The sequence below is a fragment of the Sapajus apella genome, unplaced genomic scaffold, assembly GCF_009761245.1.
Source record: "Sapajus apella isolate SASKATOON/1434 unplaced genomic scaffold, GSC_monkey_1.0 scaffold49, whole genome shotgun sequence".
Taxonomy (NCBI): Eukaryota; Metazoa; Chordata; class Mammalia; order Primates; family Cebidae; genus Sapajus; species Sapajus apella.
The window spans coordinates 16,616,669-16,639,637 of NW_022436989.1; the positions used below are offsets into that span (position 1 = coordinate 16,616,669).

At 47.6% G+C, this 22,969-nt stretch overlaps 1 protein-coding gene across 1 annotated transcript in view; it reads left to right on the forward strand.

Moving 5' to 3' along the window:
* Positions 1-22,969, forward strand: part of PGBD5 (piggyBac transposable element derived 5) — a 97,997-nt gene that overhangs the window by 62,827 nt on the left and 12,201 nt on the right. Inside the window, exons 3-5 of the mRNA XM_032242361.1 lie at positions 1,717-1,851; positions 18,366-18,546; positions 22,438-22,635. Coding sequence (XP_032098252.1) covers positions 1,717-1,851; positions 18,366-18,546; positions 22,438-22,635 — 514 coding nt within the window. The remainder of the gene's footprint in view (positions 1-1,716; positions 1,852-18,365; positions 18,547-22,437; positions 22,636-22,969) is intronic.

Here is a 22,969-nt window from a genome sequence, read left to right on the forward strand (position 1 = left end):
TTTTCCCTTCTCCATCTGCTCCCATTCTCCCACTGTGGAAGGTCAGGGGTGGGAGGGACTTGTCCATTGCACTAGAGCAGTTCCAAATGGGGCTTTGAATGTTTTATGAGCTACAAAGAGCCAGCAAGTGCAAGAAGCCAGGCATGAGGGCCAGGGGAGACACTGCCCCAGGATAGCCTCCCAGCCTTCCCCTTCACAAGACAGGGGAGACCACGCATGATGTCCCCATGTGTCCCTTAATAGAAAAACCGAGGAAACAGGTATGTACTGATAAGACTGAACAATGAAAGGCTGTCACTCTTCGAAAATTGAATTCAAGGCAACCTCCCCAGAAGAATGGAAGGATACTGCCCACATCACACGTGGTAAGCATCCTCCTCCATTCCGTCCTTGGGAGAACCTTTTTCTGACATCACCTGGGAGCTTGTTGGGAATGCACAGTCTCGGGCCCAGCCTCACTGAATCACAGTCCACATTTTAGCAATATCCTCAGGTGACTAGTTTGTTCAAACTTTTTCTGTAAATAGCCACGTGGTTAGTATTTTAGACTTCATATGGGTTGTGGTTTCTGTTGCATGTTGTCAGCACTGCTATTGTAGCCCCAAAGCAGCCCTGGACAATATGTAAACGAACGAGCATGGCAGTATTCCAAAACAACTGTAGTTGCAGAAACAGACGTGGGCCAGACCAGGCAGCAATGTGCTGACCCCTGATCTAGGACATCGTGCAGAGTTCTGGAAATCATTGCCTGCACTCATTTCATTTTACTGCAGATGCACACTCTAATTAATGATTAAGCTTGGGATAGGATCAGGGAGGGAAGTGTAGCACATTCCTAAAATAGACCCTAAAGCCTCCCAAAAGAGCTTTACCTTGAAGAAGCAGATCTGTGGCCACTCCTTGGAGCCTAATTTTGTTATGCCGGTTTTTTTTTCTTTATTGTCTTATCATTGGGAAAAGTCCTATGATCATGTTATCAAAAAGTTGAAATAGATGAAATAAGTTTAAAAAATGCCTTGAGAATCTTGTCAGAAAGGACATGACAACCTAGAGGACAGCCAGAGGCTGTGTGTTGCAGCGGGTCCACAGGGAGCTGGGTCATCTCATGAATGATTTATAAAAAGAGGAGGTTCAGCCTGGAGGAAGGAGGTTGTGGGCTGACACAAGGGCTGTCTTGAAAATTTTTAAAAAACATGTTTTTCTTTGTTTCTTGCTGGACAGAAGCCACATCCCTAGGTTTAAGTTAAATACAGGTAAATTGTGGATCAGTGGAAGACTTTTTTAGCAGTTGGAACTTTCCATGAGTAAAAGGGACATCCCTGAAAAGAAGTGGGTGCCCACTACCAGGCATGTCCAGCCAGAGGCCACAGGACCCATGTCAGGGATCCCTCAACCACGTGAGAGTTGGGACTAGGGACCTTAGGCCAATAATAATAACAATAATAATAAATTCCATTGATGAAATAGCTACTGTGTGTCAGGGCCGGTGCTAAGTATTTTGCATACAGTTTCTTACTGAATCCTTTCTAGAAACAGTAGTATAGATCATGATACTACCTTCCCCTAGGTAAGAAAGGTCAGGATCAGAGAGGTAAAGTAACTTAGTGAAGGCCACAAAGCTGCTCAAAGGCAGAGGCTGAATTTGAGCTCCAATCTGATGAGCCCCCAAGCTCATTCTGCCTTCCATGAGAGACTCTGCTTTTTCCCTCCTGGCAGGTGCTACATGAACCCCTGATCGATGAGGATCCTGTATTCATTGCCACGTGCACAGAGCGGGAACTGCGCAAGAGGAAAAAGCGGAAATTCAGCCTCTGGGTCAGACAGTGTTCTTCCACTGGCTTCATCATCCAGGTGAGCCCTGGGCTGAGCCCAGGGAGGGTTGGCAAAGAGGGTTGAGGAAGAAAATCCACGGGACTTAGGCTCATCTGATAACCAAGAACTTGTTCACATACCCTTTTCACTGTGTGTCCAAGTCCACCTGATGCTCCTGCAGGGGCCAGGGCTGGGCTGTTCCGTCCTCACCAGGCCAGCAGGTAACCAGCCTGCTGCTGCCACACCTGGCCCTGTTCCCTGCACATTCTTCCTCAAGACTCCAACCCAACTGGGTAAATGACTCATCAAGGTTCAGGCTCTAGCAATGTTGGCCAGAAGTGTCACCCAAATGGTGGGTCATATGAAGTGACTACCATCGCCCTGCAGACTGTCCCTCAAGACTTATGTACTTGTGGCTTTGAAATTCAAGGCTGTCCCAGAAGGCCTCCCTACTCCCACCAGGCATCTGCCCACCCTTCCTGTTTCCAGGATGCCTCCTTTACAGACCACCACCAATAGCCCGCTGGTGAAATTATGAATAACCTTCACCAGGAACATGTGCCCAAGTCATCGGCCCTTGGACCCCGCGTAGCTGACATGGGTGCATGTTTTACAAGAGGTGGCTGAGCTCTGCTCCAGGCAAAGCCTATGAGGTTGAGCTGCCAGGAGCAGTAGGGTATACAGAGGGAGATGGTGGGGACAGATAAACACCAGAATGTGGTGCCTAGGTGACATCTCCCTGCCTAGTTTCTCATGTGTGCTGCACAGCGACACCACCTCTCATCAGACAGGCAGGCCAGCCCTGCGGTGACAGCTGACCGCACGCTCACTCACTGCTCTCGCTTGACCGCGTCCCCAGGCCCCAAGGCACAGGGGGTTACACTTCCATCTTTCCCTGAACTAGAGCAGGATTCATAGGAAGATTCCGCTGAACCTCTCCGGTCCACCCCTGCTCCAGAACCACAGTGGGGAAAGTGTGCTTGCTCTGCGTGAGTGTCTTCCCTTCTTCCCTTCAAAGCATCAGCCAGACCGGGGACTCTGCTTGTGCATACGCACTGTTTGGGGTCTTGCCAGGCTGGACCTATCCCAGAGCGGAGTTCCCTCACTCCTGGAGGTGCAGCCTCAGCTCCTTGTCCCCTCACATTCTCCAGAGTCTTCTGCCATCTCCATAATGCCTTTTGTGATGATACTCCCATAGAGTACAGGTGCATCAGATTCATTTTATATAAACCATCCCAAGGGACATTCATTGATTCTTTGAGTAAATATTTGTTGAGCATCTGCTACCTGCATACATTGTACCAAGCATTGAGATATGCAAGCATGGCACTGCCATCCTTGAGATCTGCCTAGGTAGCTTTTTTTTTTTTTTTTTTTTTTTTTGAGGCAGGGTCTCACTCTTTCTCCCAGGCTGAAGTAAAGCAGCATGATCATAGCTTACTTCACCCTCAACCTCCCAGGCTCAAGTGATCCTGTCACCTCCGCCTCCCAGGTAGCTGGGACTATGGATGTGTGACACCATTCCCAGCTAATTTATTTTTATTTTCATTTTGGTAGAGGTAGAGTCTCACTGTGTTGCCCAGGCTGATCTTGAACTCCTGGGCTCAAGTGATCATCTGCCCCAGCCTCCCAAAATGCTGGGATTACAGGTGTGAGCCACCGCACCAGCCCTGTGTAGCTTTTGAATAAATGTTTACATGCGGACCCCATGTGCATCTGGCACCACTTCCTTCTCCCCCTCTAGTTAGGGAGGAGCTGGAAATCAAATCCGTCACCAGGCAACGCCGCAGATCTCTCTCTCTCTCTCTCTCTCTCTCTCTCTCTCAGTTCAGATTCTTTCCCACTTTTATAAAATCTATAAAACCCACTTCTATAATAAAAGAAGTTTGGGTTGGTACCTGGAAGTTTCCTTTCATTTCTAAAAGTCTTGATTCTAGGAGGTTTCGCAGCAGCATGAAGGTTTGTTTTTAGAAGCCAGAACTGAAGCTGACAACTGTCAGTCAGAAGCAGCGTAGCTTCCACCATTGCCAGGGGTAGCCTTCAGAACATGCTCAGAGTGCAGAGCAGAGGGGGCAGTTCCCCTGCAGTTACCGGCTGTGCTGTGACAGGGCTGGCGCGAGAGCTTTCTCAGCCCTCGAAGTCCCTCTCTTTGTTTCCAGCTCCAGCCGAAGGCGCCTGTGGCAGGCACAGAGCAGGGAAAGGACATCTCTGCCTGTGAGGAGCCCAGAGATGCAGAGGAGGAGCCACATGGCCTGGGGACAGTTGGCTTTTTAGTGTCATGCCCCTTTTCTTGGTTCTCCAGGTGCTGATCTTGGTTCGACAGGTTTTGAAGGTCAGCAGCCTGGGCAAGTGCAGCCCTGAGGCAGAGCAATGCCCAGCACTCTAAGAGCTTTCACACCTGCAGTTCCCTGACTCTCCCCACAGCCCTATAAGACACAGAGAGCAGGCGGTATTGATCCCATTTCTTAAATGAAGTCGCTTCGGCTTGCAGGGGTTACCAGCTGGGCAGCTGTGCAGCCCAGAGCCGGCTTCTCCCCTGGGCCTCGACCTGCCTCTTCCCTCCTCCATTCCCAAGGTATCAGCAACCCCTGCTCTTGCATTTACTTCCCACGCAAACTAAGCTGCTCAGTCATTGCTCTGGAATATGGAGTCCTTATCTAGAAACTAAACGGATGGGATTAGGTAACCAGTGAGGTCCCTCCTACTGCAAGTCTGTGACTCTTCTTTGTAAATGTCGTATGTGGGATTCTACACAGAAGACATTTTCTTCATTGTAGTTCCTCAGATGCATTGAGCTCTCCTGAATGCCTTCTCAGCAGAGAAGCCCCGTTGCCGCTGGCCATGTTAAGCGCCCTCTGCCATCGTGCTGTGCTGCTTGCTCAGGCAGTATCTGCTTCACGCCCTCCTATTTCTGAGGTTGGCTTTGGCCCATAGGATGCAGGCAGCTGTGGTGCATGAAGAGATTGGAAGGAGCAAGTACATACCTCTCCTTTTTTGGCTTCTCTGCCCTAGCCATGAAAAAATGACCACGATAGATCACCTGGGTTCTGAAAACCTGGGAGCCTAGTACACATTTATTATGGCCTGGTGCAGTGGCTCACACCTGTAATCCCAGCACTTTGAGAGGCTGAGGTGGGTGGATCACCTGAGGTCAGGAGTTCAAGACCAACATGGAGAAAAATACAAAATACATCTCTACTAAAAAAAAATACAAAATTAGCCAGGCGTGGTGGCATATTCCTGTAATCCCAGCTACGCGGGAGGCTGAGGTAGGAGAATTGCTTGAACCCAGGAGGCGAAGGTTGGGGTGAGCCAAGATCGCACCGTTTCACTACAGCCTGGGAAACAAGAGCAAAACTCCAATAAAAAGGAAAAGAAAAGAAAAACGTTTATTATATGCCCCATCTATTTTGTGGTGGTTTGATACCCACTGTAATTGACCAGGAGCCTATCAGTTAGGTCTGCACAGCTGACCAGAGAACTGTCTTCCAGTTACTCTTGATTGTGGACCAAGATGAGGTGTTGAGGGGACGGTGGGTGTCCAGGTGTGTTCCAGGAGGGCCCAAGTTGTGCATAGGCATTGTTGCCTCAGTTGTGTACTTTCATCCTGCCAAGACCCTGAGCCTTTGACTGGCTCGACTAGGCTGCATTCCTCTGACAGGCGGGGCAACTGCGGGATGAGCTCCACTTGAAAGGTTCTTGATCAAGAAGTGAGTGAAAAAAAGAAGTTCCAAATTGGCCAGTGGTCCCAGAAAAGGTCCATGGGAAAGCTTAATGGGAACTCAGTACAGCCAGCTCAGATCATCTGGGCCTCGGGTGCGGTCAGTTTATCTCCACAAGGGCATTTGGATGAGAAGGAAGAAACTAACAGTTGGACAAAAATAATAATAATGGCGATGGTATTTAGAAGAGCTCCAATAGATTCCTATATTTTTGTAGTTGTAATGCTCTTGAATTCATTTGAAGGGAAGTCTTTGATGAAAGTAGCTTAAAATCTTAAGTAATTTAAGGGAATATGTGGTATGTGGTAGGATGGACATGAGAGGAAGAGATTAAATTAACTATTGTTAAAAAAAATTAAGGACCTAATAGCCTACACTGCTGAGAATGCAAGAAACAAAGAGTAAGAAGTTTCGAGGAGAAATAAGTAATCAGATGAGAAGCAGACACAGCTTTACTGCAGAGTGGGAGACCACCCGTGAATGCCATCCCGGCCTGAAACCTGGTCCAGCTTGTCCGTCCTCACGTTCATGTTTTCAGTGTTCTTCCAGCAGTCTCTGAAATGAGGCACTGGTTCACTTTGGCAGGCATCATCTCCCACTTGACATTTGTAGGGCTGTCCTGCAGAACTGCTTACCTCAAAAGTCCTTGGATCCAGAATGTGTGTCTTGGTGTTTCACCAAGCACCCAGCACTTGGAAAGGAGTCAGAAGGCAAAGATGCTAACCTGCAGTGCTCCAGGCCAAAGGAAACTGTCAGATGAGGCCATTCACGTTGCTCTGTGAAGTAGATTACCGCAGGTGGCTCTTTGGGTCTTTGGTAATTTGGTCAACTTTAATATGAGGAATGGTAAGAAATGAAATATATGTTGTGGAGGCTAAAATGAGAGGCATGATTCTGTTATCAACAAGCATAGCTTTCTGTGATGGTAAAATGCAGATAGCATACAATTTTCCATTTTCACCATTGTTAAGTGGCACTAAGTACATTCGGTGTTGTGTAGCGGTCACCATCATTCCCTCTAGGACTTCTCCATTATTGCAGCAGATGAGGGCACATCTCTTAGCTGCGTAACTGACCCCTAGAAGTGGTGGATCTCCCATGAGCCAAGGTGCCTTCCAGATGCCCTGTGCTTTGGGAGCTCAGAGAAAGGGTCGTGGTCTAGGTGAAGGCTCTACTGTGTCTCCTCACTTCCCCAGGTGAGGCTGACCATGATCTCCAGCTCTCCCAGGGCTGTGCGTGGGGCTCCCAGGGAGAAACATGTGAATGGCTGAGACAGCCTATGTGCTTCCTGGCCCTCAGCCCTGTCACCATCTGTCTACATTCCATGTAGGGCCAGTACTTGCTGTCATTGACTTGTAGCGTTGTTGAGCCAGTCTGTCGTCCAGTGTCTCCGTGGGGCGCGGGGATGCCTGGGAGTGCCTGTTCTTTATTTCCTGCCTGAGCTGGCTTTCTAGCTTTACCCTTGATATCAGCCAGACTTGGGGGTGTGATGGTTACTTTGATGTCTCTGGTCTTTGGCTGGACCATGGTATCCAGCTGTTTGGTCAAATAGTAGTCAAGATGTTGCTGGGAAGGTATGCTTTTAATTAAATTTTAAATGGGTGACCTTTGAGGAAAGCATATTAGCATCCATAATGTGGGTGGGCCTCAGCCAATCAGTTGAAGCTCTTAAGAAAATGACTGCTGGCTGGTCTTGGTGGCTCACGCCTGTAATCCCAGCACTTTGGGAGGCCAAGGCAGGTGGATCACCTGAGGTCAGCCTGACCAGTATGGTAAAACCCAGTCTCTACTAAAAATAAAAAAAAAATTATTCGGGCATGGTGGCATATGCCTGTAATCCCAGCTACTTGGGAGGCTGAGGCAGGAGAATCACTTGAACCTGGGAGGTGGAGGTTGCAATGAGCCAAGATCACACCATTGCACTCCAGCCTGGATGATAAGAGCAAAAATCTGTCTCAAAAAAAAGAAAAGAAAGAAAACTAAAGTGATTGCTGTACCCCAAGAAAGGAAATTCTGCCAGCAAAGGGCCTTAGAGCTTCACCAGCAGCCTGTCCCTGGTGGGCTTCCCTGATTTTGGACCTGTCAGCCTATTTAACTGCATGAGCCAGTTCCTTAAGGTAAATACCTCTGCCTCTTCCTCCCACTCTTGCCTCCCATACATAATTGTGTTTATATACACACACGTTGCTTCTGTGTCTCGGGAGAATCCTGACTACTACGGGGGGCTTCCCCTGGTCCCCCTGGCGTATTCAGGCCTGTTTGCTTCTCTGGTTCTCACGGCTGTTTACCCCCTGGGAGTCTGACCTGGAGTGCTGGGCAACGCTTTCTTCAGAGTTGCTTTTCTAGAGCCTGAGAATCTGTCTGTATTTTTTTTTTTTAAAGAGCTGGACAGATCCCTGTTTTCAACAAGTTTTACAATAGAGGTGTGGGAAGATAAGACCTGCACCAATGCAAATCTAGGCATGGACTGTTTGGTTAACCGCACCACCACAGAGTGAACTTTGTGCTTGGCTCCTAAGAACTGGAGATAGAGGGAGCCCTCACTGCCTCTCTAGTAAGAGAGATGGACATATTAAAAATATTCATCAACATAGTATGACAAGTACAATACTGGAAGTGTGTCTGAACATCACAGGGCTACAGGAAGGTACCTGTAGGGGTAAGAAACGCCCCCAGAAGCATATACAGTAGGTTGTGCAGTGTGGCAAAGAAGAGAGTAGCCAGGTATCCTTGCCACAGACCAAGTATGAAGACACCCAGTGTTTTAACAGCGGCACATAAAGGCGAGAATAAGCAAGCAGAGAATTATTTGTAAGGTAGAGCTCAGGAAATCTGGAGATATGCTTGCTCCATGCTAGTCTGTGCCTAGATTTGCATTGATGCAGGTCTTATCTTCCCATGTTTTTATTGTAAAACTTTTGGGAAACAGGGATCTGTCCAACTCTTACAAAAAAATATACGCACAGAAAGATTCTCAGTCTCTAGAAAAGCAACACTGAAGAAAGCATTGCCCGGCCGTCCAGGTCAGACTCCCGAGGGTCAACAGCCATGAGAACCAGAGAAGCAAACAGGCCTGAATAAGCCAGGTGGACCAGGGGAAGGCCCCGGTAGTAGTCAGGATTTTTCCGAGACACAGAAGCAATAGTGTGTGTATATAAACACTTGGGTGCAGAATGCTGGGTATTATATGAGGCCACAGCCAATGCCTTCTTTTTTGGCTTCTCCTACTGCTAGTTACCCAGGCTGGTCTGGTCCCACTGCTAGTTACCATGTTGCACTCAAGACAGCATACACAGAAGCTCCTCGACTTATAATGGGGTTATGTCCCTGTGATAAACCCCTCTTAAATTGAAAATATCCTGTCAGGTTAAGTACAGTGGCTCACACCTGTAATCCCAGCACTCTGGGAGCCCAAGGAAGGCAGATCACTTGAGCCCAGAATTTCAAGACCAGCCTGGGCAACAGGGCAAAACCCCATCCCCACAAAAAAATATACAAATTAGCTGAGTGTGGTGGCACACACTTGTAGACCCAGCTACTTGGGTGGCTGAGATGGGAGGATCCCTTGAGCCTGGGAGACCAAGGCTGCAGTGAGCCATTATTGCAGCACTGCACTCCGCCTGAGTGTCAGAGTGAGACCTTGTCTCAAAAATAAAGAAAACGTCTTAAGTCAAAAATGCGTTTAAAGCTGGATGCAGTGGACGAGTTCCTGTAGTGTCAGCAATGTGGGAGGCTGGGGGAGGAGACCACTTGAGGTCAGGAGTTTGAGACCAGCCTGGACAACATAGTGAGACCCCCCATCTCTAAAAAAAAATGCATTTAATATACCTAACCTACCAAATAGTATAGTTTAGCCTAGTCTACCTTAAACATGCCCAGAACACTTACATTAGCTTGCAGTTGGGCAAAATTAACACAAAGCTGCTTTTATAATAAAGTGTTGAATATCTCATGATTGTTTACCCTTGTGATCGCCTGGCGGACCGGGAGCTGCAGGTCACTGCTGCCACCCAGCATCACCACCCAGCATTGCACGGCGTATCACTAGCCGAGGAAAAGGTCAAAATTTAAAGGAGTTTCTATTGAATGCCTATTGCTTTTACATGATCATGAAGTCAAACATCATAAATCAAACCAGTATAAATTGGAGACTGTATTTATTCTGTGTCACAGGCCTGCTAAGGACTGACCTAGGCCCCAAAGCACCCTCCAGCCCTGCCCTGTTTGCAGAGGGGGTGTGAGCATGGGAGCTAGCCAAGGTTTGGGGTTCCTCAACCCAAGACGTTGAGGCTGCTCACCCTGGAAGGCTGTGCCCTCTCTGTGAGTGGAAAGAGAACTCTCAGCAGTTCTCTAGACTAGAGACTGCTGTTCAGGGTCCATAATATCAAAAAGATCGAGGATCCAGTGGGAAAAATTGGCCAACAGATTAATGTTCTATCAACCTTTAGTGATTAATGGAGCCCCAAGATTTTTTGGAGGAGAATAAAAAAGGTCCACTAATAATTTTTAAGGTATAGTCTAAAAGAGCAGATTTCTCCTGTTTGAACACGTTGGCCAGGCACCTGCCTCTGCAGCATGAGACCAGTGTTCCCATGTTGACAGGTGGACGAACACTGAGGTGGGGCCAAGGAGCAGATGCCTGGGAGGCGTCCTGAGTGGGGCTTTGAGGGACATAGGGAGGTGTCATCTGAAGAAGACAGGACATCTTCAGAGGGCTGGGTGGCTGTCATGTCAAGGAGGCAATTCTGAATGACAGCTCTGCTCAGGAGGCAGGGCTTCAGGTGCACTCTGGGCATTGACATACCCTGGAAGTAGATGGGCTTAATAAGCCAGAATTCAAGATGGTAACCCCCAAGCCAAAGGACCCCAGCTTGCTGCCCCCTGCACACATCATGGATTGTGTCCAGGCAGAGCCCTGATGACATCTGTGAGAGACGCTGTGAATGAGGTCCGTGCGCCCTGTGCTGCTAAGCGAGCTGACCTGGAAGCCCCTTTCTTCCCCCAGTCTCATCTGTGGATTCTGGCAGCTACTTCTGGGGTTGAGAAAAGAATGATGAACATTTACAGAGTGTGTGCTGTGGGCCAGGCTCTGTGCTTGAAGACTTCACATGTAGCATTCATTTTTTTTCACAAGGGCCTTATGAGGCAGGTAATGTCACTGCCACTCTTTCTCAATAAGGAAACTGAGGCACAGAGAGATTTGCTACCTTACCTAAAATTACATCTATAAAGTGGTAGACCTGGGATTAAATCCAGTTATTCTGAACCTAGATCCCACCTTCTTAACCACTAGGCTATGTTGTCTCCCCCAAGGAGAGACCTTTTCCCAATTTAGAAAAATCCAAGTGTCTTTCTTATCCACCTCGATTGTTGGTAGGATAGTGGTCTAGCATCCATGTCGCTAATTTCTCTTATTTCAAGACATAACTATTTATGTTGAAAGAATTTAAGGAAGGTACACTAAATGTTTTTTTTTTCCCTTATTTGACTCTTAATCTTTTTATATATTAAGTGAAAGAAATGTTTTGCTCTTGACCTTGCTCTTGAATTGGCTCTAAAAGTGAGGGCCACCATGGAATTAATTGGCTAGAGTGAATTTTGCTTGTGGATGCAGAAGCCGGGCAGGGCAGGACATGTGTCCATTTGTTTAATTGTGTAGTGAGGAGGATGCTGGCATGAGATCCTGTCCAGGTTGGATGTGGGTAAGTTGAGGATGGGATTGGTTGAGGTAGAAGACATCACCGAAGACGTCTTTGTGTCCTTGAGCAAGTAGCTGAGAACTACCTTCTTTCTCCATCTTTTGAATGAAGTTAATCCGCCCATACCTCTTTACAATATAGGACTTCAAAGATGACAATAAAATATTTATTAAGTGCCAGATAAGTGCACCTTGGGTTGAGGAACCCCAAACCTTGGCTAGCTCCCATGCTCACACCCCCTCTGATCCACTGTGTGGATCAGATTCAACCCTCTCCCTAAAGAACTTAGAATCTTCAACTACACAGACATGAGTATGTACAAAGAGCGCACATGCTGATACATGTCCCTCCTCCAACGTGTCACTTTGAAAGAGCCACCTCTGGCTTTGAGCTTTGGGATGAGATGAAGACAAGGGTCCCACAGGGGTCAGTGGTGCTGAAGGTGCAGGCAGAGAGAAGAAGGACCAAGAACAAACTCAGCACACGAGCTCTTCCTGGGCATGGTCATGGTGAGAGACGTCAGAGAGAAACTGGGCGATGAGAGATGAAAGTCATCAGTACGGTGATGGCTTAGAGACTTTGCTGGAAGCCCCAGCTAATATACGCAGATGGCACAAGCAGCATCGTCCAGTGGGACTCTCTGCAGTGATGGAAATGTTTCATATCTGTGCTTTCCATGACAGCAGTTCCTAGCCTCATGGGACTGTTGACTATTTGCATCGTGAGCACTGTGGCCACGGGACTGAATTTTTCATTTTAGTTAATTTAAATGTAAATGAAAGCAGCCACATGTCGCTGAAGGCAACCACATCGGAAGCATAGTCAGAGAGCTTTGTTATATTAAAAAATCACTCCGTGTGCACAATTTTCACTTAAAGACAATGGCCTTGCAAGGTACATATGGTGGTGTTATCCTTATAGATAAGGAAACCAAGGCTCAGAGCAATTAAGAAACTTGCCCCAAACCCCAAAAGCCAGTGAATGATAGAGCCCATGTCCATGTATCCCGGCACTCACCCTCCCTGCCTCTAGTTCCTCTCATCACAAGTGACTGTCATGTACATTTCACAGCTCTCGCAAGTGGCTGTCCCATGCAGATGTCCCAGGTGACAGCCACACACTCCCTGTGATCTCATTCTGCATCTTCAGTAAGTGCAGATCGTGCGCTCCTGTGCTGTTTCCCCACAGCTAAATTACTTACACCTTCATGGCTCTGTGCACACTAGCAATAAAAGACTAAAGCAAAGGATCACCAGTCCCTAAGATGTGATACCCTTCCCCTAAATACGCTCTTCACTGAGAAAACTGATTCTCTTCTGTTCTGAAAGAGAAGTAGGGTCATTCATTGGTCAAGACCAGTATGGCTGAACTGGGCTTTCTTTAGTTCTTTATGTTAGAGAGGCAGGAGGGCGCCCTGCTCCCAGCAACAGCTTAGTGGAACTATCAGCTGGTGAGTCAGCAGCTACTGCCACTAACCTTACTGTTCTTTTGAGAAGTTGAGGGAAAAGACGAACTAGATCCTGCCTCTGGAGGTTGTGGGGGCATTTCGAGAGAGCTAAGATAGATGCCATGTGCTGTATGTGTCCCCCAGAGTATTAACTGCCATAATCCAGATTTCCTAAGGTCCTTTTTGTTGTAATGTCAGTATAAATGAGGCAGGAGAGCTTGAACCAGGAGGCGGAGGTTGCGGTGAGCCAAGATCGCGCCATTGCACTCCAGCCTGGGTAACGAGCAAAACTCTGTCTCAAAAAAAAAAAAATATGCAACATTAGTGATAATGCCCTAGGGGAAGGTATAATGCCATATGCCATATAGTAATAAACTTCCACACCTACTTTCCTAAATATATGTATTTAAAAACTAATAAATCATAGGAGGAAAAAAAAAAAAGCTTTCAGGAAAAGTGAAAAGCTTGGCAACCAAAAGGTGCATTTTCCTGCCCTAAAGATACTTGTCAAACAGTCTTGTAACTCAGAAGTTATCTATAGCAGGCTGCAGTTTGCCCAGCGATAGGAGGTCACCTATGTCTCCACACGTTGGTGGGATGTGTTAGTATGATGGTGCTTTCTCTAGCTATGTCTAGGGAGATATCTGACTTTTTGAAAAGCAGACCAGGAAGCAGTCATGCATCTGAGTGAATGGTATTTCCTTCTATGTCCTGTCTGGGGAGCTCTTATAGAAAGTACCCGACCCAGCATCTGAATACATATGTGGGTTCCCAGTGATTCTGCCGTTTCTCAGATTACTGACAGGATTCCTTAAGATAGTCTTTCAAACCTGGACACAATCTTTCGCATAGCTTGTATAGCTTCAGCATTTGTAGCAGTGGGGTGTGGTTGGGATGAGACTTTATTGGAGGTCACTTATCCAGCTAAAGGAAACAAGTTACTATCTTAGACTGCTGACATTATTATGCCAAAACAAATCAAGACCAGTTGGGTACTGGACCTGCCTAGCCATCAGATCTAGCAGTACCTCTTGCGCTGAGCCTTTTCTTTTTTCTTTTTCTTCTTTTTTTTTTGAGACGGAGTCTCCCTCTGTCACCCAGGCTGGAGCGCAATGGAGAGATCTTGGCTCACTGCAACCTCTGCCTCCCAGGCTCAAGTGATTCTCCTGTCTCAGCCTCCCAAGTAGCTGGCATTAAAGGCACCTGCCATCATGCTCAGCTAATTTTTGTATTTTTAGTAGATACAGGGTTTCACCAGGTTAGTCAGGCTTGCCTTGATTTCCTGACCTGATCACCCGCCTCGGCCTCGCAAAGTGCTGAGATTACAAAGGTGTGAGCCACCACGCCCGTCTGGGCTGAGCCTTTTCTTGGCCAGATTTTGACTGCCTTGCCCACAGTTCTTTCTAAATCATGTCCTTAGCTGAGACTCTCAAGGTTACCATTTTTTCTGTTATTTATTTAAATGAAAGTCCTGTTTTATGTTCACTTTGAAAAACTCATTATTTTATAATAATGAGTGCCACACATTTGGGACTCTCTTTAGACTCTCAGTGGTGCCACTTTTTGGCCTCATCCTTCTTCCAGATTTTCTAATAAGAAATATTCGACCTTTGGCTCTGTGCCTTTGGCTCAGTGCCTGTCCACTTCTCCTGTGACATCCCAGTCAAGTGTCTACTTCTTCAGAAGAGACGGGCTGGAGTCTGGAAAAATGCCAGCTCTCAGAGGTACATTTCTGGACACATGAGGCTGAGTAATTTCAAGACAGTCCTGCAGCAGGACTGCCTTCCATATTCTACCGAAGGGTTGTAAACTCTCCGCTGCACATCACTGGCTTTCGGGAAAATGTGTTAATCCCAGGAGAGCAAGAAGCTGACCTGGTTCTCATCATCATCATCGTCATCTCCAGGTTTGGAGACGATGCACAACAGACCCTACAGATACATATTCCAAATACATGGTTCACTCAGACCCTGTAGATACTGCAAATTCCAAATCCTCCTGTGCTTGGGTAATCCTGATAAGGAAGTTATTTTATAATTATTTTTAGTGGGTCTGATTAAGTTGTATTGTATGTTGCATCAAAAACATTGCAAGCCCAGCATATCTGTCATTCTAATAAATGCTTTTTGTACAGAAATAGCCACTTGAGTATATAGTCAACATATCTATGTACACACACACACACACGCACACACACACACACACACACACTTGCACTGTTTTATAATCTGGCTACTTACAAGGATATTGTGAACGTTTTCTATGTTAGTAAACATTTTTCTACATGGTGATTTTTTAAAGTGTACCACATTCCATTATACCTACATAAGTAATTTTAACCAGTCTCCTTTCATGTGAGATAATTAGGTCATTAATTTTTTTACCATTATTACAAACTCTAAGATGGACATGGTATTTTATGTATAAATCTCTTAACATATTTCCAATTGTTACCGTGGATTGAATTCCTAAAAGTGAAACTCATGAGTAAAATAGCGTGAATATTTTTAAGGTTTTTACAAAATTTATTTTTTAATTGACAAATAAAAATCGTATATCTTTATTGTGTACAACATATTTTGAAATATGTAGACATGGAAGTGGCTGAATTGAGCTAATTAACATATGCATTAGATCACACAGTTACCATTTTTTGTGGTGAGAACACTTGAAATTAACCATCTTGACCAATTTTGAAATTGACCATCTGGAAATTGAGCAACACTTGAAATTGACCATCTAGACCAACTTGAAATTGACCAATTTTCAAGAACATATAGTTAGTAGCTGTAGTCACCATGTGGTGCCATGGATCTCTTGAACTTATTCCTCTATCTAACTGAGAGTTTGTATTCTTTGACCAGCATCTCCCCACTCCCACTTCCAGCCCCTGGTAACCACCATTCCACTCTCTCCTATTAGTTCAGATTAAGTTCACATGTAAGTGAGATCATACAGTATTCTCTTTCTGTGCTTGGCTTATTTCACTTAGCTTCATGTCCTCCAGGTCCATGTTGTGGCAAATGGCAAGTTTCCTCCTTTTTAAAGGCTGAATAAGTATTTCATCATGTGCATATGCCACATTTTCTTCATCCACTTATCCACTGATGGACACTTGTGTTTACAAATCTTGGCGATTGTGAATAACGCAGCAGTGAAGATGGGAGTGCAGATATCTCTCAGAGAGCCTGATTTCAGTTCCTTTAGGTGTGTACCTAGAAGTAAGATTACTGGATCATGTGATTGTTCATTTTTGAGGAACCTCCATACTGTTTTCTATAACAGCCATACTTTAAGGTCTTTGATTCCTAGGGCCAAATTTCCCTCCGGAAATGTTATACTGTATGTATTTAGACCAAATCCGCACAGTGCTCCTTTCCCCACATCCTCACTGACACTGAGTGTTTGGACAGGGAAGGTGTTGTTCACTGTTGGTCTTCATGAAAGTACGTTCAGTCAGTCTGTTTCCCAGGGAATAAAACTGACGTCATTTCCACTCTGTTGGCTTCAGGAAGGTGGGGAAGCACTCCATTTCTCAGCTATCATGTTTCAGTTCTTCAGATGCATAGAAGTGCCTAGTGTGGAAGCAGTATGCCCCAATATGTGTTAGAACTCTAAGATGCTTACAGGCTTCCTGCCCTTGGTGTGCACACGCCTCACGGTTATTCACTCAAACACTAATGTGGGTGTTGATGAGAAGGAATTTGGATTTTGCAAATGTATTATGGTCCTAAATCTGTTAAAGAGAAATTATCCTGCATGGGCCCAACCTAACCATGTAAGCCCTGAAAAGGAACCAGGTTCTTCCTGACAGAAGAGAGTGCAAGCACAAGAGGGATGCAGCCTCAGGAAGAGTCCCCATTGCTGGCTTTTTTTTTGTTTTGAGGCGGAGTCTCGTCCTGTCGCCCAGGCTGAAGTGCAGTGGCACCATCTCAGCTCACTGCAACCTCCACCTCTTGGGTTCAGGAAACTCTTCTCTTTCAGCCTCCCGAGTAGCTGGAACTACAGGCATGCATCACCATGCCTGGCTAATTTTTATATTTTTAGAAGAGGGGGGTTTCACAATATTGGCCAGGCTGGTCTTGAACTCCTGAATTTGTGATCCTCCTGCCTCAGCCTCCTAAACTGCTGGGAGTGTGGGCGTGAGCCACTGTACCCTGCCCTTTTTTTTTTTCTTGACAGAGTTTTGCTCTTGTCACCCAGGCTGGAGTGCAATGGCACGATCTCAGCTCGTTACAACCTCTGCCTGCCGGGTTCAAGCAATTCTCCTGCCTCAGCCTCCCAAGTAGCTGGGATTATAGGCATGCACCACCACATCCAGCTAATTTTTTGTGCTTTTAATAGAGACAGGGTTTTGCCACATTGGTCACACTGATCTTGAACTCCTAACCTCCCGCCTCAGCCTCCCAAAGTACTGGGATTACAGGCGTGAACCACCTTGCCTGGCCGACCATTGCTGGCTTTGACAATGGGAGGGGTCACATGGCAAGGACTACACATTGCCTGCAGGAGCTGAGAGCAGTCCCTGACTGATGGTCAGCAGGGACACAGGACTTCAGTCCTGTAGCCATAAGGAAACAATGAGAATGCACGTGAAGGCAGATGCCAAACACCAGATGAGAACCCACCAGTCAGCAGTTTGATTGCAGCCTTATGCTGAGCAGAAAAACCAGCCATGCCCTGCTTAGACTCCCAGCCTAGAACTATGAGCTCATAAATGGACACTGGTGAAGCCACTGAGTTTTTTTTGATCATTTGTGATGCAGCAATTAAAAAACCATAATACACAGTGTTTAAAAATTTGAGTGTAGATATCTGTGTAGAAACCCCAGACAGCATGCAACTGTGTGTGTTAATGTAGAAATAAGCTCTGCAGGCTCAGATCCTATGAACTTCTTGAGCAGTTCCGGTTTGCAGTGAGTTACTGTCAGTCATCCAACACCACATTTTGTGTTGTGTTCTGTTTTGTTTAAGATTTTCTTGCCAAGTCACATTTCTTGCACCTGCACTGGAAGCAGTTGATTTTTTGAACATGCTCTTCTTGAATCCGTTAACTCTCCTGCCTCTAGCCCTTTGATGTTGTTCACGGAAGCAGCATGAAACATGTTCAAAAATTGCTCCCTGAGTCCCACACATCCTCTTTGCTGGCTCTGGGCTCTTGGGTGAATATTTAGCCCTCAGTCCTGTCTTCTCTACACCATGAGGGGGATTGTACCTATTCTGCCTGCCTGATGGCTGTTACTGAAAAGAACCAAAGAAACAGTCATTATGAACATGCCTTGTAAGTTAAAAAGCTGTATTCAAGTGGAAAGTGCACAGATACATGTATTCCTAACAGGTGAGGTTGCCTTTAATTTTATTTATAGTGAATTTAAATCATTCATGTGTTTCAGAGCTGGGGAGTGTGTTTGCATTGGTCTTCACTGCTGGGTTCATTACCTGTAGGTGCTTGTTCTTTTCCTCCTCCGCCTTGACCTTTCCAAACTGAAGCATCTGGGGCTGAGTCACCAGCCTCAGGGCCGGGGTGTGCTTGGGGGTGACCTGGGACCCCTGTGAGCTGAAAAGATGATGGGGGCTTTTCCACTAGCTCTCAGTCTCATGACCGAGACTCACGCTTGCTGAATTCTCGGGCTCCCAGTCTCACGCTGTTGTGAGCATGCTGACTTCTGTGTGTTTGTGTTAAAGATTTACGTCCACCTGAAGGAAGGCGGGGGCCCAGATGGCCTGGATGCACTGAAGAATAAGCCCCAGCTCCACAGCATGGTGGCCAGAAGCCTGTGCCGGAACGCGGCAGGCAAGAACTACATCATCTTCACGGGGCCCAGTATCACCAGCCTGACCCTGTTTGAAGAGTTTGAGAAGCAAGGTTAGTCAAGGGGGGAGCCAGTGGGGACACAGCCCTGCCTCCCCCGGGAAACTGCTAGGAGAGGTCCAGGTGGGGCTACAGCTGTGCGAAGACCAGCACAGACCACAGAATACCAGGTGATGAGGCCCTTCCTTGAGGGAACAGATGAATCAGCCACCCTGTGTGCCTGGACCCTGCCGGGCACTAGAGATTGCAGGGTGAGTGAGCCACGGGCTCAAGGTCTAGAGGACACTTGGTGCAAAGCCCTGCCCAGCCTTCAGGGCATTTCTTTGTTTGTCCTCCATTGGAAATCTGCAGCCATCAAAAGTCTGTGTCACCTGGGCACAGCTCCTAGTAAGGCTCTAGGAAGTCTCTGGAACTTAGCCACCAGCTGTAATGTGGCCCCTTCCCAGGAGACAGACAAGAATTGTGTGAAGACAGGGAACAGTACAATGGGCCTCAGAAAAATCTTAGGTACCCTGGGTGCTAAGATGCTTCGTGCATGTGTGGCAAAGACTGGGCAAGCCTTCGTTGGCTCTGAATGAAACAGGGGCTATAGAAAAAGAAGATGTGGACCAGTTCAGGAAGCCCTGTGGCAAGCTGCATTGGCCTTCACTTCATCCTACCTTTGGGGATTTAGAGCCAGTCCACTCAGGAGAAGCACAAAAACTGCTGCCTCCCCTGTAGCAGCCAGTAGACTAGAATTGCAGGCCTTTTGCTCAGCAGCAATCAGACATCTGACCTTAAAACTAGACCCTCTTAAGTAATGAGGTGTAGACAGCTGACATCCTGGAGCCCTGGTAGCTGCAGTGAGGCAGCGGCCCCTGACTTCACTTTCTGCTGGCCTTGGCTACATCTTACTCTTCTGCAAAGCCCAGGGCTCAGTAGTTACTTGTTGGAAGAATCAAGGGTAGAGAGATCAAATGATGTGAAGTGGGGCTGTGAAAGTAAAGTGAGAGAAAATTGGCCCCGCAGCACAGCACCCAGCTACTTTGAAAGAATGGTGGGTTCTCTCTTCGAGCACAGGGTGAGAACCAGGACTGCCTTCTCTCCTACCAGCTTGTGCAAGGCCAAGTGCGGGTACCACGAGTGTGATGTTATGTGTGTTCCAGGGCCTGTTCCCTGCCTCACACCATCAACCTGGACTGAGAGGAGCGGGGAGGGGTGTGTGTTTCTGTGTATATGTTTGTGTGTCTTTGTGTGTGTCTATGTCTGTGTCTTCGTGTGTGTGTATCTGTGTGTCTGTGTATATCTTTATGTGTGTCTGAGTGTTGGTGTGTGTCTGTGTCAGTGTGCATCTGTGTGTGTCTGTGTGCATTTGTGTCTCTGTGTATGCAACTGTGTGTGTCCATGTGTGCATCTGTATGTGTCTGCCTGTGTCTTTGTGTGTATCTGTCTTTGTGGGTGCACCTGTGTTTATGTCTGTGTGTTTGTATCTGTGTACCTCTGTGTAACTGTGTGTCTGTGTACTTGTGTGTCAGTGTGTGCATCTGCGTTTGTGTCTGTGTACATCTGTGTGTGTTTCTGTGTATGTGTGGGTGTCTGTGTGTGCGAGTCTCTTTGTGTGTGTCTGAGTGTGTGCAAGTGTATGTGTCTGTGTTTTTGTCTGTGTGTGTGTGTCTGTGTCGAGTGGGGTGGATGCTGTGCAGACAAGGTGGAGTGGGGATGCCAGAGGAATATCCTGGGCCATCAATATGGTTCCCAAAGAGCTGAGTGTGCTGCTCCTGTGATTCTGAGAAGGGGATGCCTCTTGGCTCAGAGAATTAGAAGAAGGATGGGAAAAGAAACTTCTAGCTGGAAGAAAATATTTAGATATGGAATTTGGATTTTTTTCAAGAGGTTAGGTAAGAGATAAAAAAAGATCTCCTTGCCTATTTTTAGAAGCGTCTAAACCGACTGAGCTCTTCACCTGGGGCATCATCACATTCCTCCTCTGCTGTGACTAAGGGCAGTGTCCTCCAGCGTGTCCGCAGGGATGGTTGCTAGTGGCTGCACTCCACCCACCAGGACGCAGCTCACATTGGTCTGGGCCGGTGTCCCCTGACCCTGGGGGATTCTCACAGGCAGCCAAGTTTGAGGAGAAGAATTGTAGCAGAGAGCCTGGTTGTCCCTCCTAGGGCCACACAGACCAGGTTGTAAAATAAAAGCCGGAAAGGACATTCCTGGAATAATTTCTGTGTTTATAAAGGGATAGATTCTTGGAAATGTGGGTGCTGCTGGATGTTCTTCTTTCCCTCTTGTGAACATGCAGCTTCTCTTTGGCTAGTAGTATAGATTGAGCCCCAGATGGGGGATTTCGGACCTCCTTACCGTTGTTCATGTCATCCTCCTCCCTGTTTTTAAGAACAGATTTTTCTTTTTAAATCTCAAGATGAGGGGCTGGGCGCAGTGATTTATGCCTGTAATCCCAGCACTTTGGGAGGCTGAGGTGGGTGGATCACCTGAAGTCGAGGGTTCAAGACCAGCCTGACCAACATGGAGAAACCCTGTCTCTACTAAAAATACAAAAAATTAGCCAGGCATGGTGGCACATGCCTGTAATCCCAGCTACTTGGGAGGCTGAGGCAGGAGAATCACTTGAACCCAGGAGGTGGAGGTTGCAGTGAGCTGAGATTGTGCCACTGCACTCCAGCCTGGGCAACAAAAGTGAAACTCTGTCTCAAAACAAAACAAACCAAAATCTCAAGATGAGAGTAGCTTGAGTGGTCACATCGGTTGCTAAGAACGAAGCTGCAAGCAGCAGACCCCTCCTCTTTTCAGCAGCAAGAGGAGCTGAAAGCAGCTCTGGGTGCATCTTCCTCCCCACAGGCCACAAGGAAAGGAATCTGGAAGAGGGAAAGATTCATTCAACTGCCTTTCTTCCAGAGCAGAGTGGGATGCGGGGATAAGGAAAGCAGATGCATGGGATATGGCATGTGTTCAGGTGACCGATGGCACTGTTGGTCCTCCCAGGGCAGAGAGTAAAGGCCGAGACTGCTCCCAGGCCCTCCGTGTCCCCTCCAGGCTGCTGGGGAGCAGCTGAGTGCTTGTGGCCTCTGTGGCCTCATGGCCCAGCAGGGTGGGGTGGGCCGATGAAATGGAAGGAACTGAAAGGCCTTGGGTCCAGGGTGGAAGTGAGCAAGTCCGCAGTGGGTGTTTATTCGTACTGGTCTCTACCGCCCACCAGCCACCCCATGAGAATTTTCCAGGCCTGAGAGACCAAGCGCAGGCTCCTTCTCACTCAGGAGGCTCTCCACCCACTCACGGAATGACACTTGGTTTAGTCCACATTCTTGGATGATTCTTTCTTTCGCATTGAACGTAGCTCCCCAAGGAGATGGGGGCTCCATTTGACAGCTTCCTGGGGTGCGGTGTGGACTGGCTCAGCGCTAGGCTCACAGCCAGCCACGTCTTGGCGAGATCATCAGGATGACGTAACCGTGGTTAGGTTTGGACACTGGACAGTCCTGGGCTTCATGCCTGTCTGCCCTGCCAGCTGTGAGCCTGGGGGCCTTGCCCTTGTCAGGCCTCTGTTCCTGTTCTCTAATGTGCGTGCCATCACCTGTAGAGTGTAGAAATTTCTGGACGTAGGTGGGATGAGGGGTGCACGTGTGCAGTGCTGTGCTGGACACTGAGGGTCCAGGTGACAGCTCCTGCTGCTACTGCCCATCCATTGCTCATGCTGTGGCCCTACATGCCATCTTAGCATACTGTGTGTTATTAAGGAAGAGCCTAGGGAGACTGTCACGGGGGGAGACCACAGAGGGATACAACACCTGAAAACTTCAGCAGTCTCTTCTAGAGGGTCTGACTTCTAAGCATCAGCCTGAGAACCTGGCAGTCCCGTTCCTTCCTTGGGGGTGCACAGGGCGGAGGAGCCACTGGCATCTCCCATGATGGTGAGTGTGTGATTCTTTATCCCTCTCCCCCCAGGGATTTACTGCTGTGGCTTGCTCAGCGCCCGGAAGAGTGACTGCACCGGCCTCCCACTGTCCATGCTGACCAACCCAGCCACCCCTCCGGCCCGGGGCCAGTACCAAATCAAGATGAAGGGGAACATGTCCTTGATCTGCTGGTACAACAAAGGACACTTCCGCTTCCTGACCAACGCCTACTCCCCAGTGCAGCAAGGTGAGCACGGGCCCACCATCAGCAAAGCAGGGCGTGGGTGATTGGATGAGCTTGGGCAAGCCCAGCAGCTGCGGTGGACATGGCGTCCACTGTGGGCTGTGCTGCTCTGGGCTGAGACTACCCTCGGTTATTCCCTAGCGTCTGACACCATGCTTCTAACTGGCAGGTGCAGGAAGCCGTGGGTAAGCAGTGAGGAAAGAGCTCCCTGTTCGATGTAAGCTGTTGAGCAGTGCCAGGCTGATGGGGTTTGCCGGTGACTCAGGCAGCCCCTGGAAGCCCCCAGGTTGTACACGGGGTGTGATAATGGGCTGCATTTGAATGGCATTTCACTTTA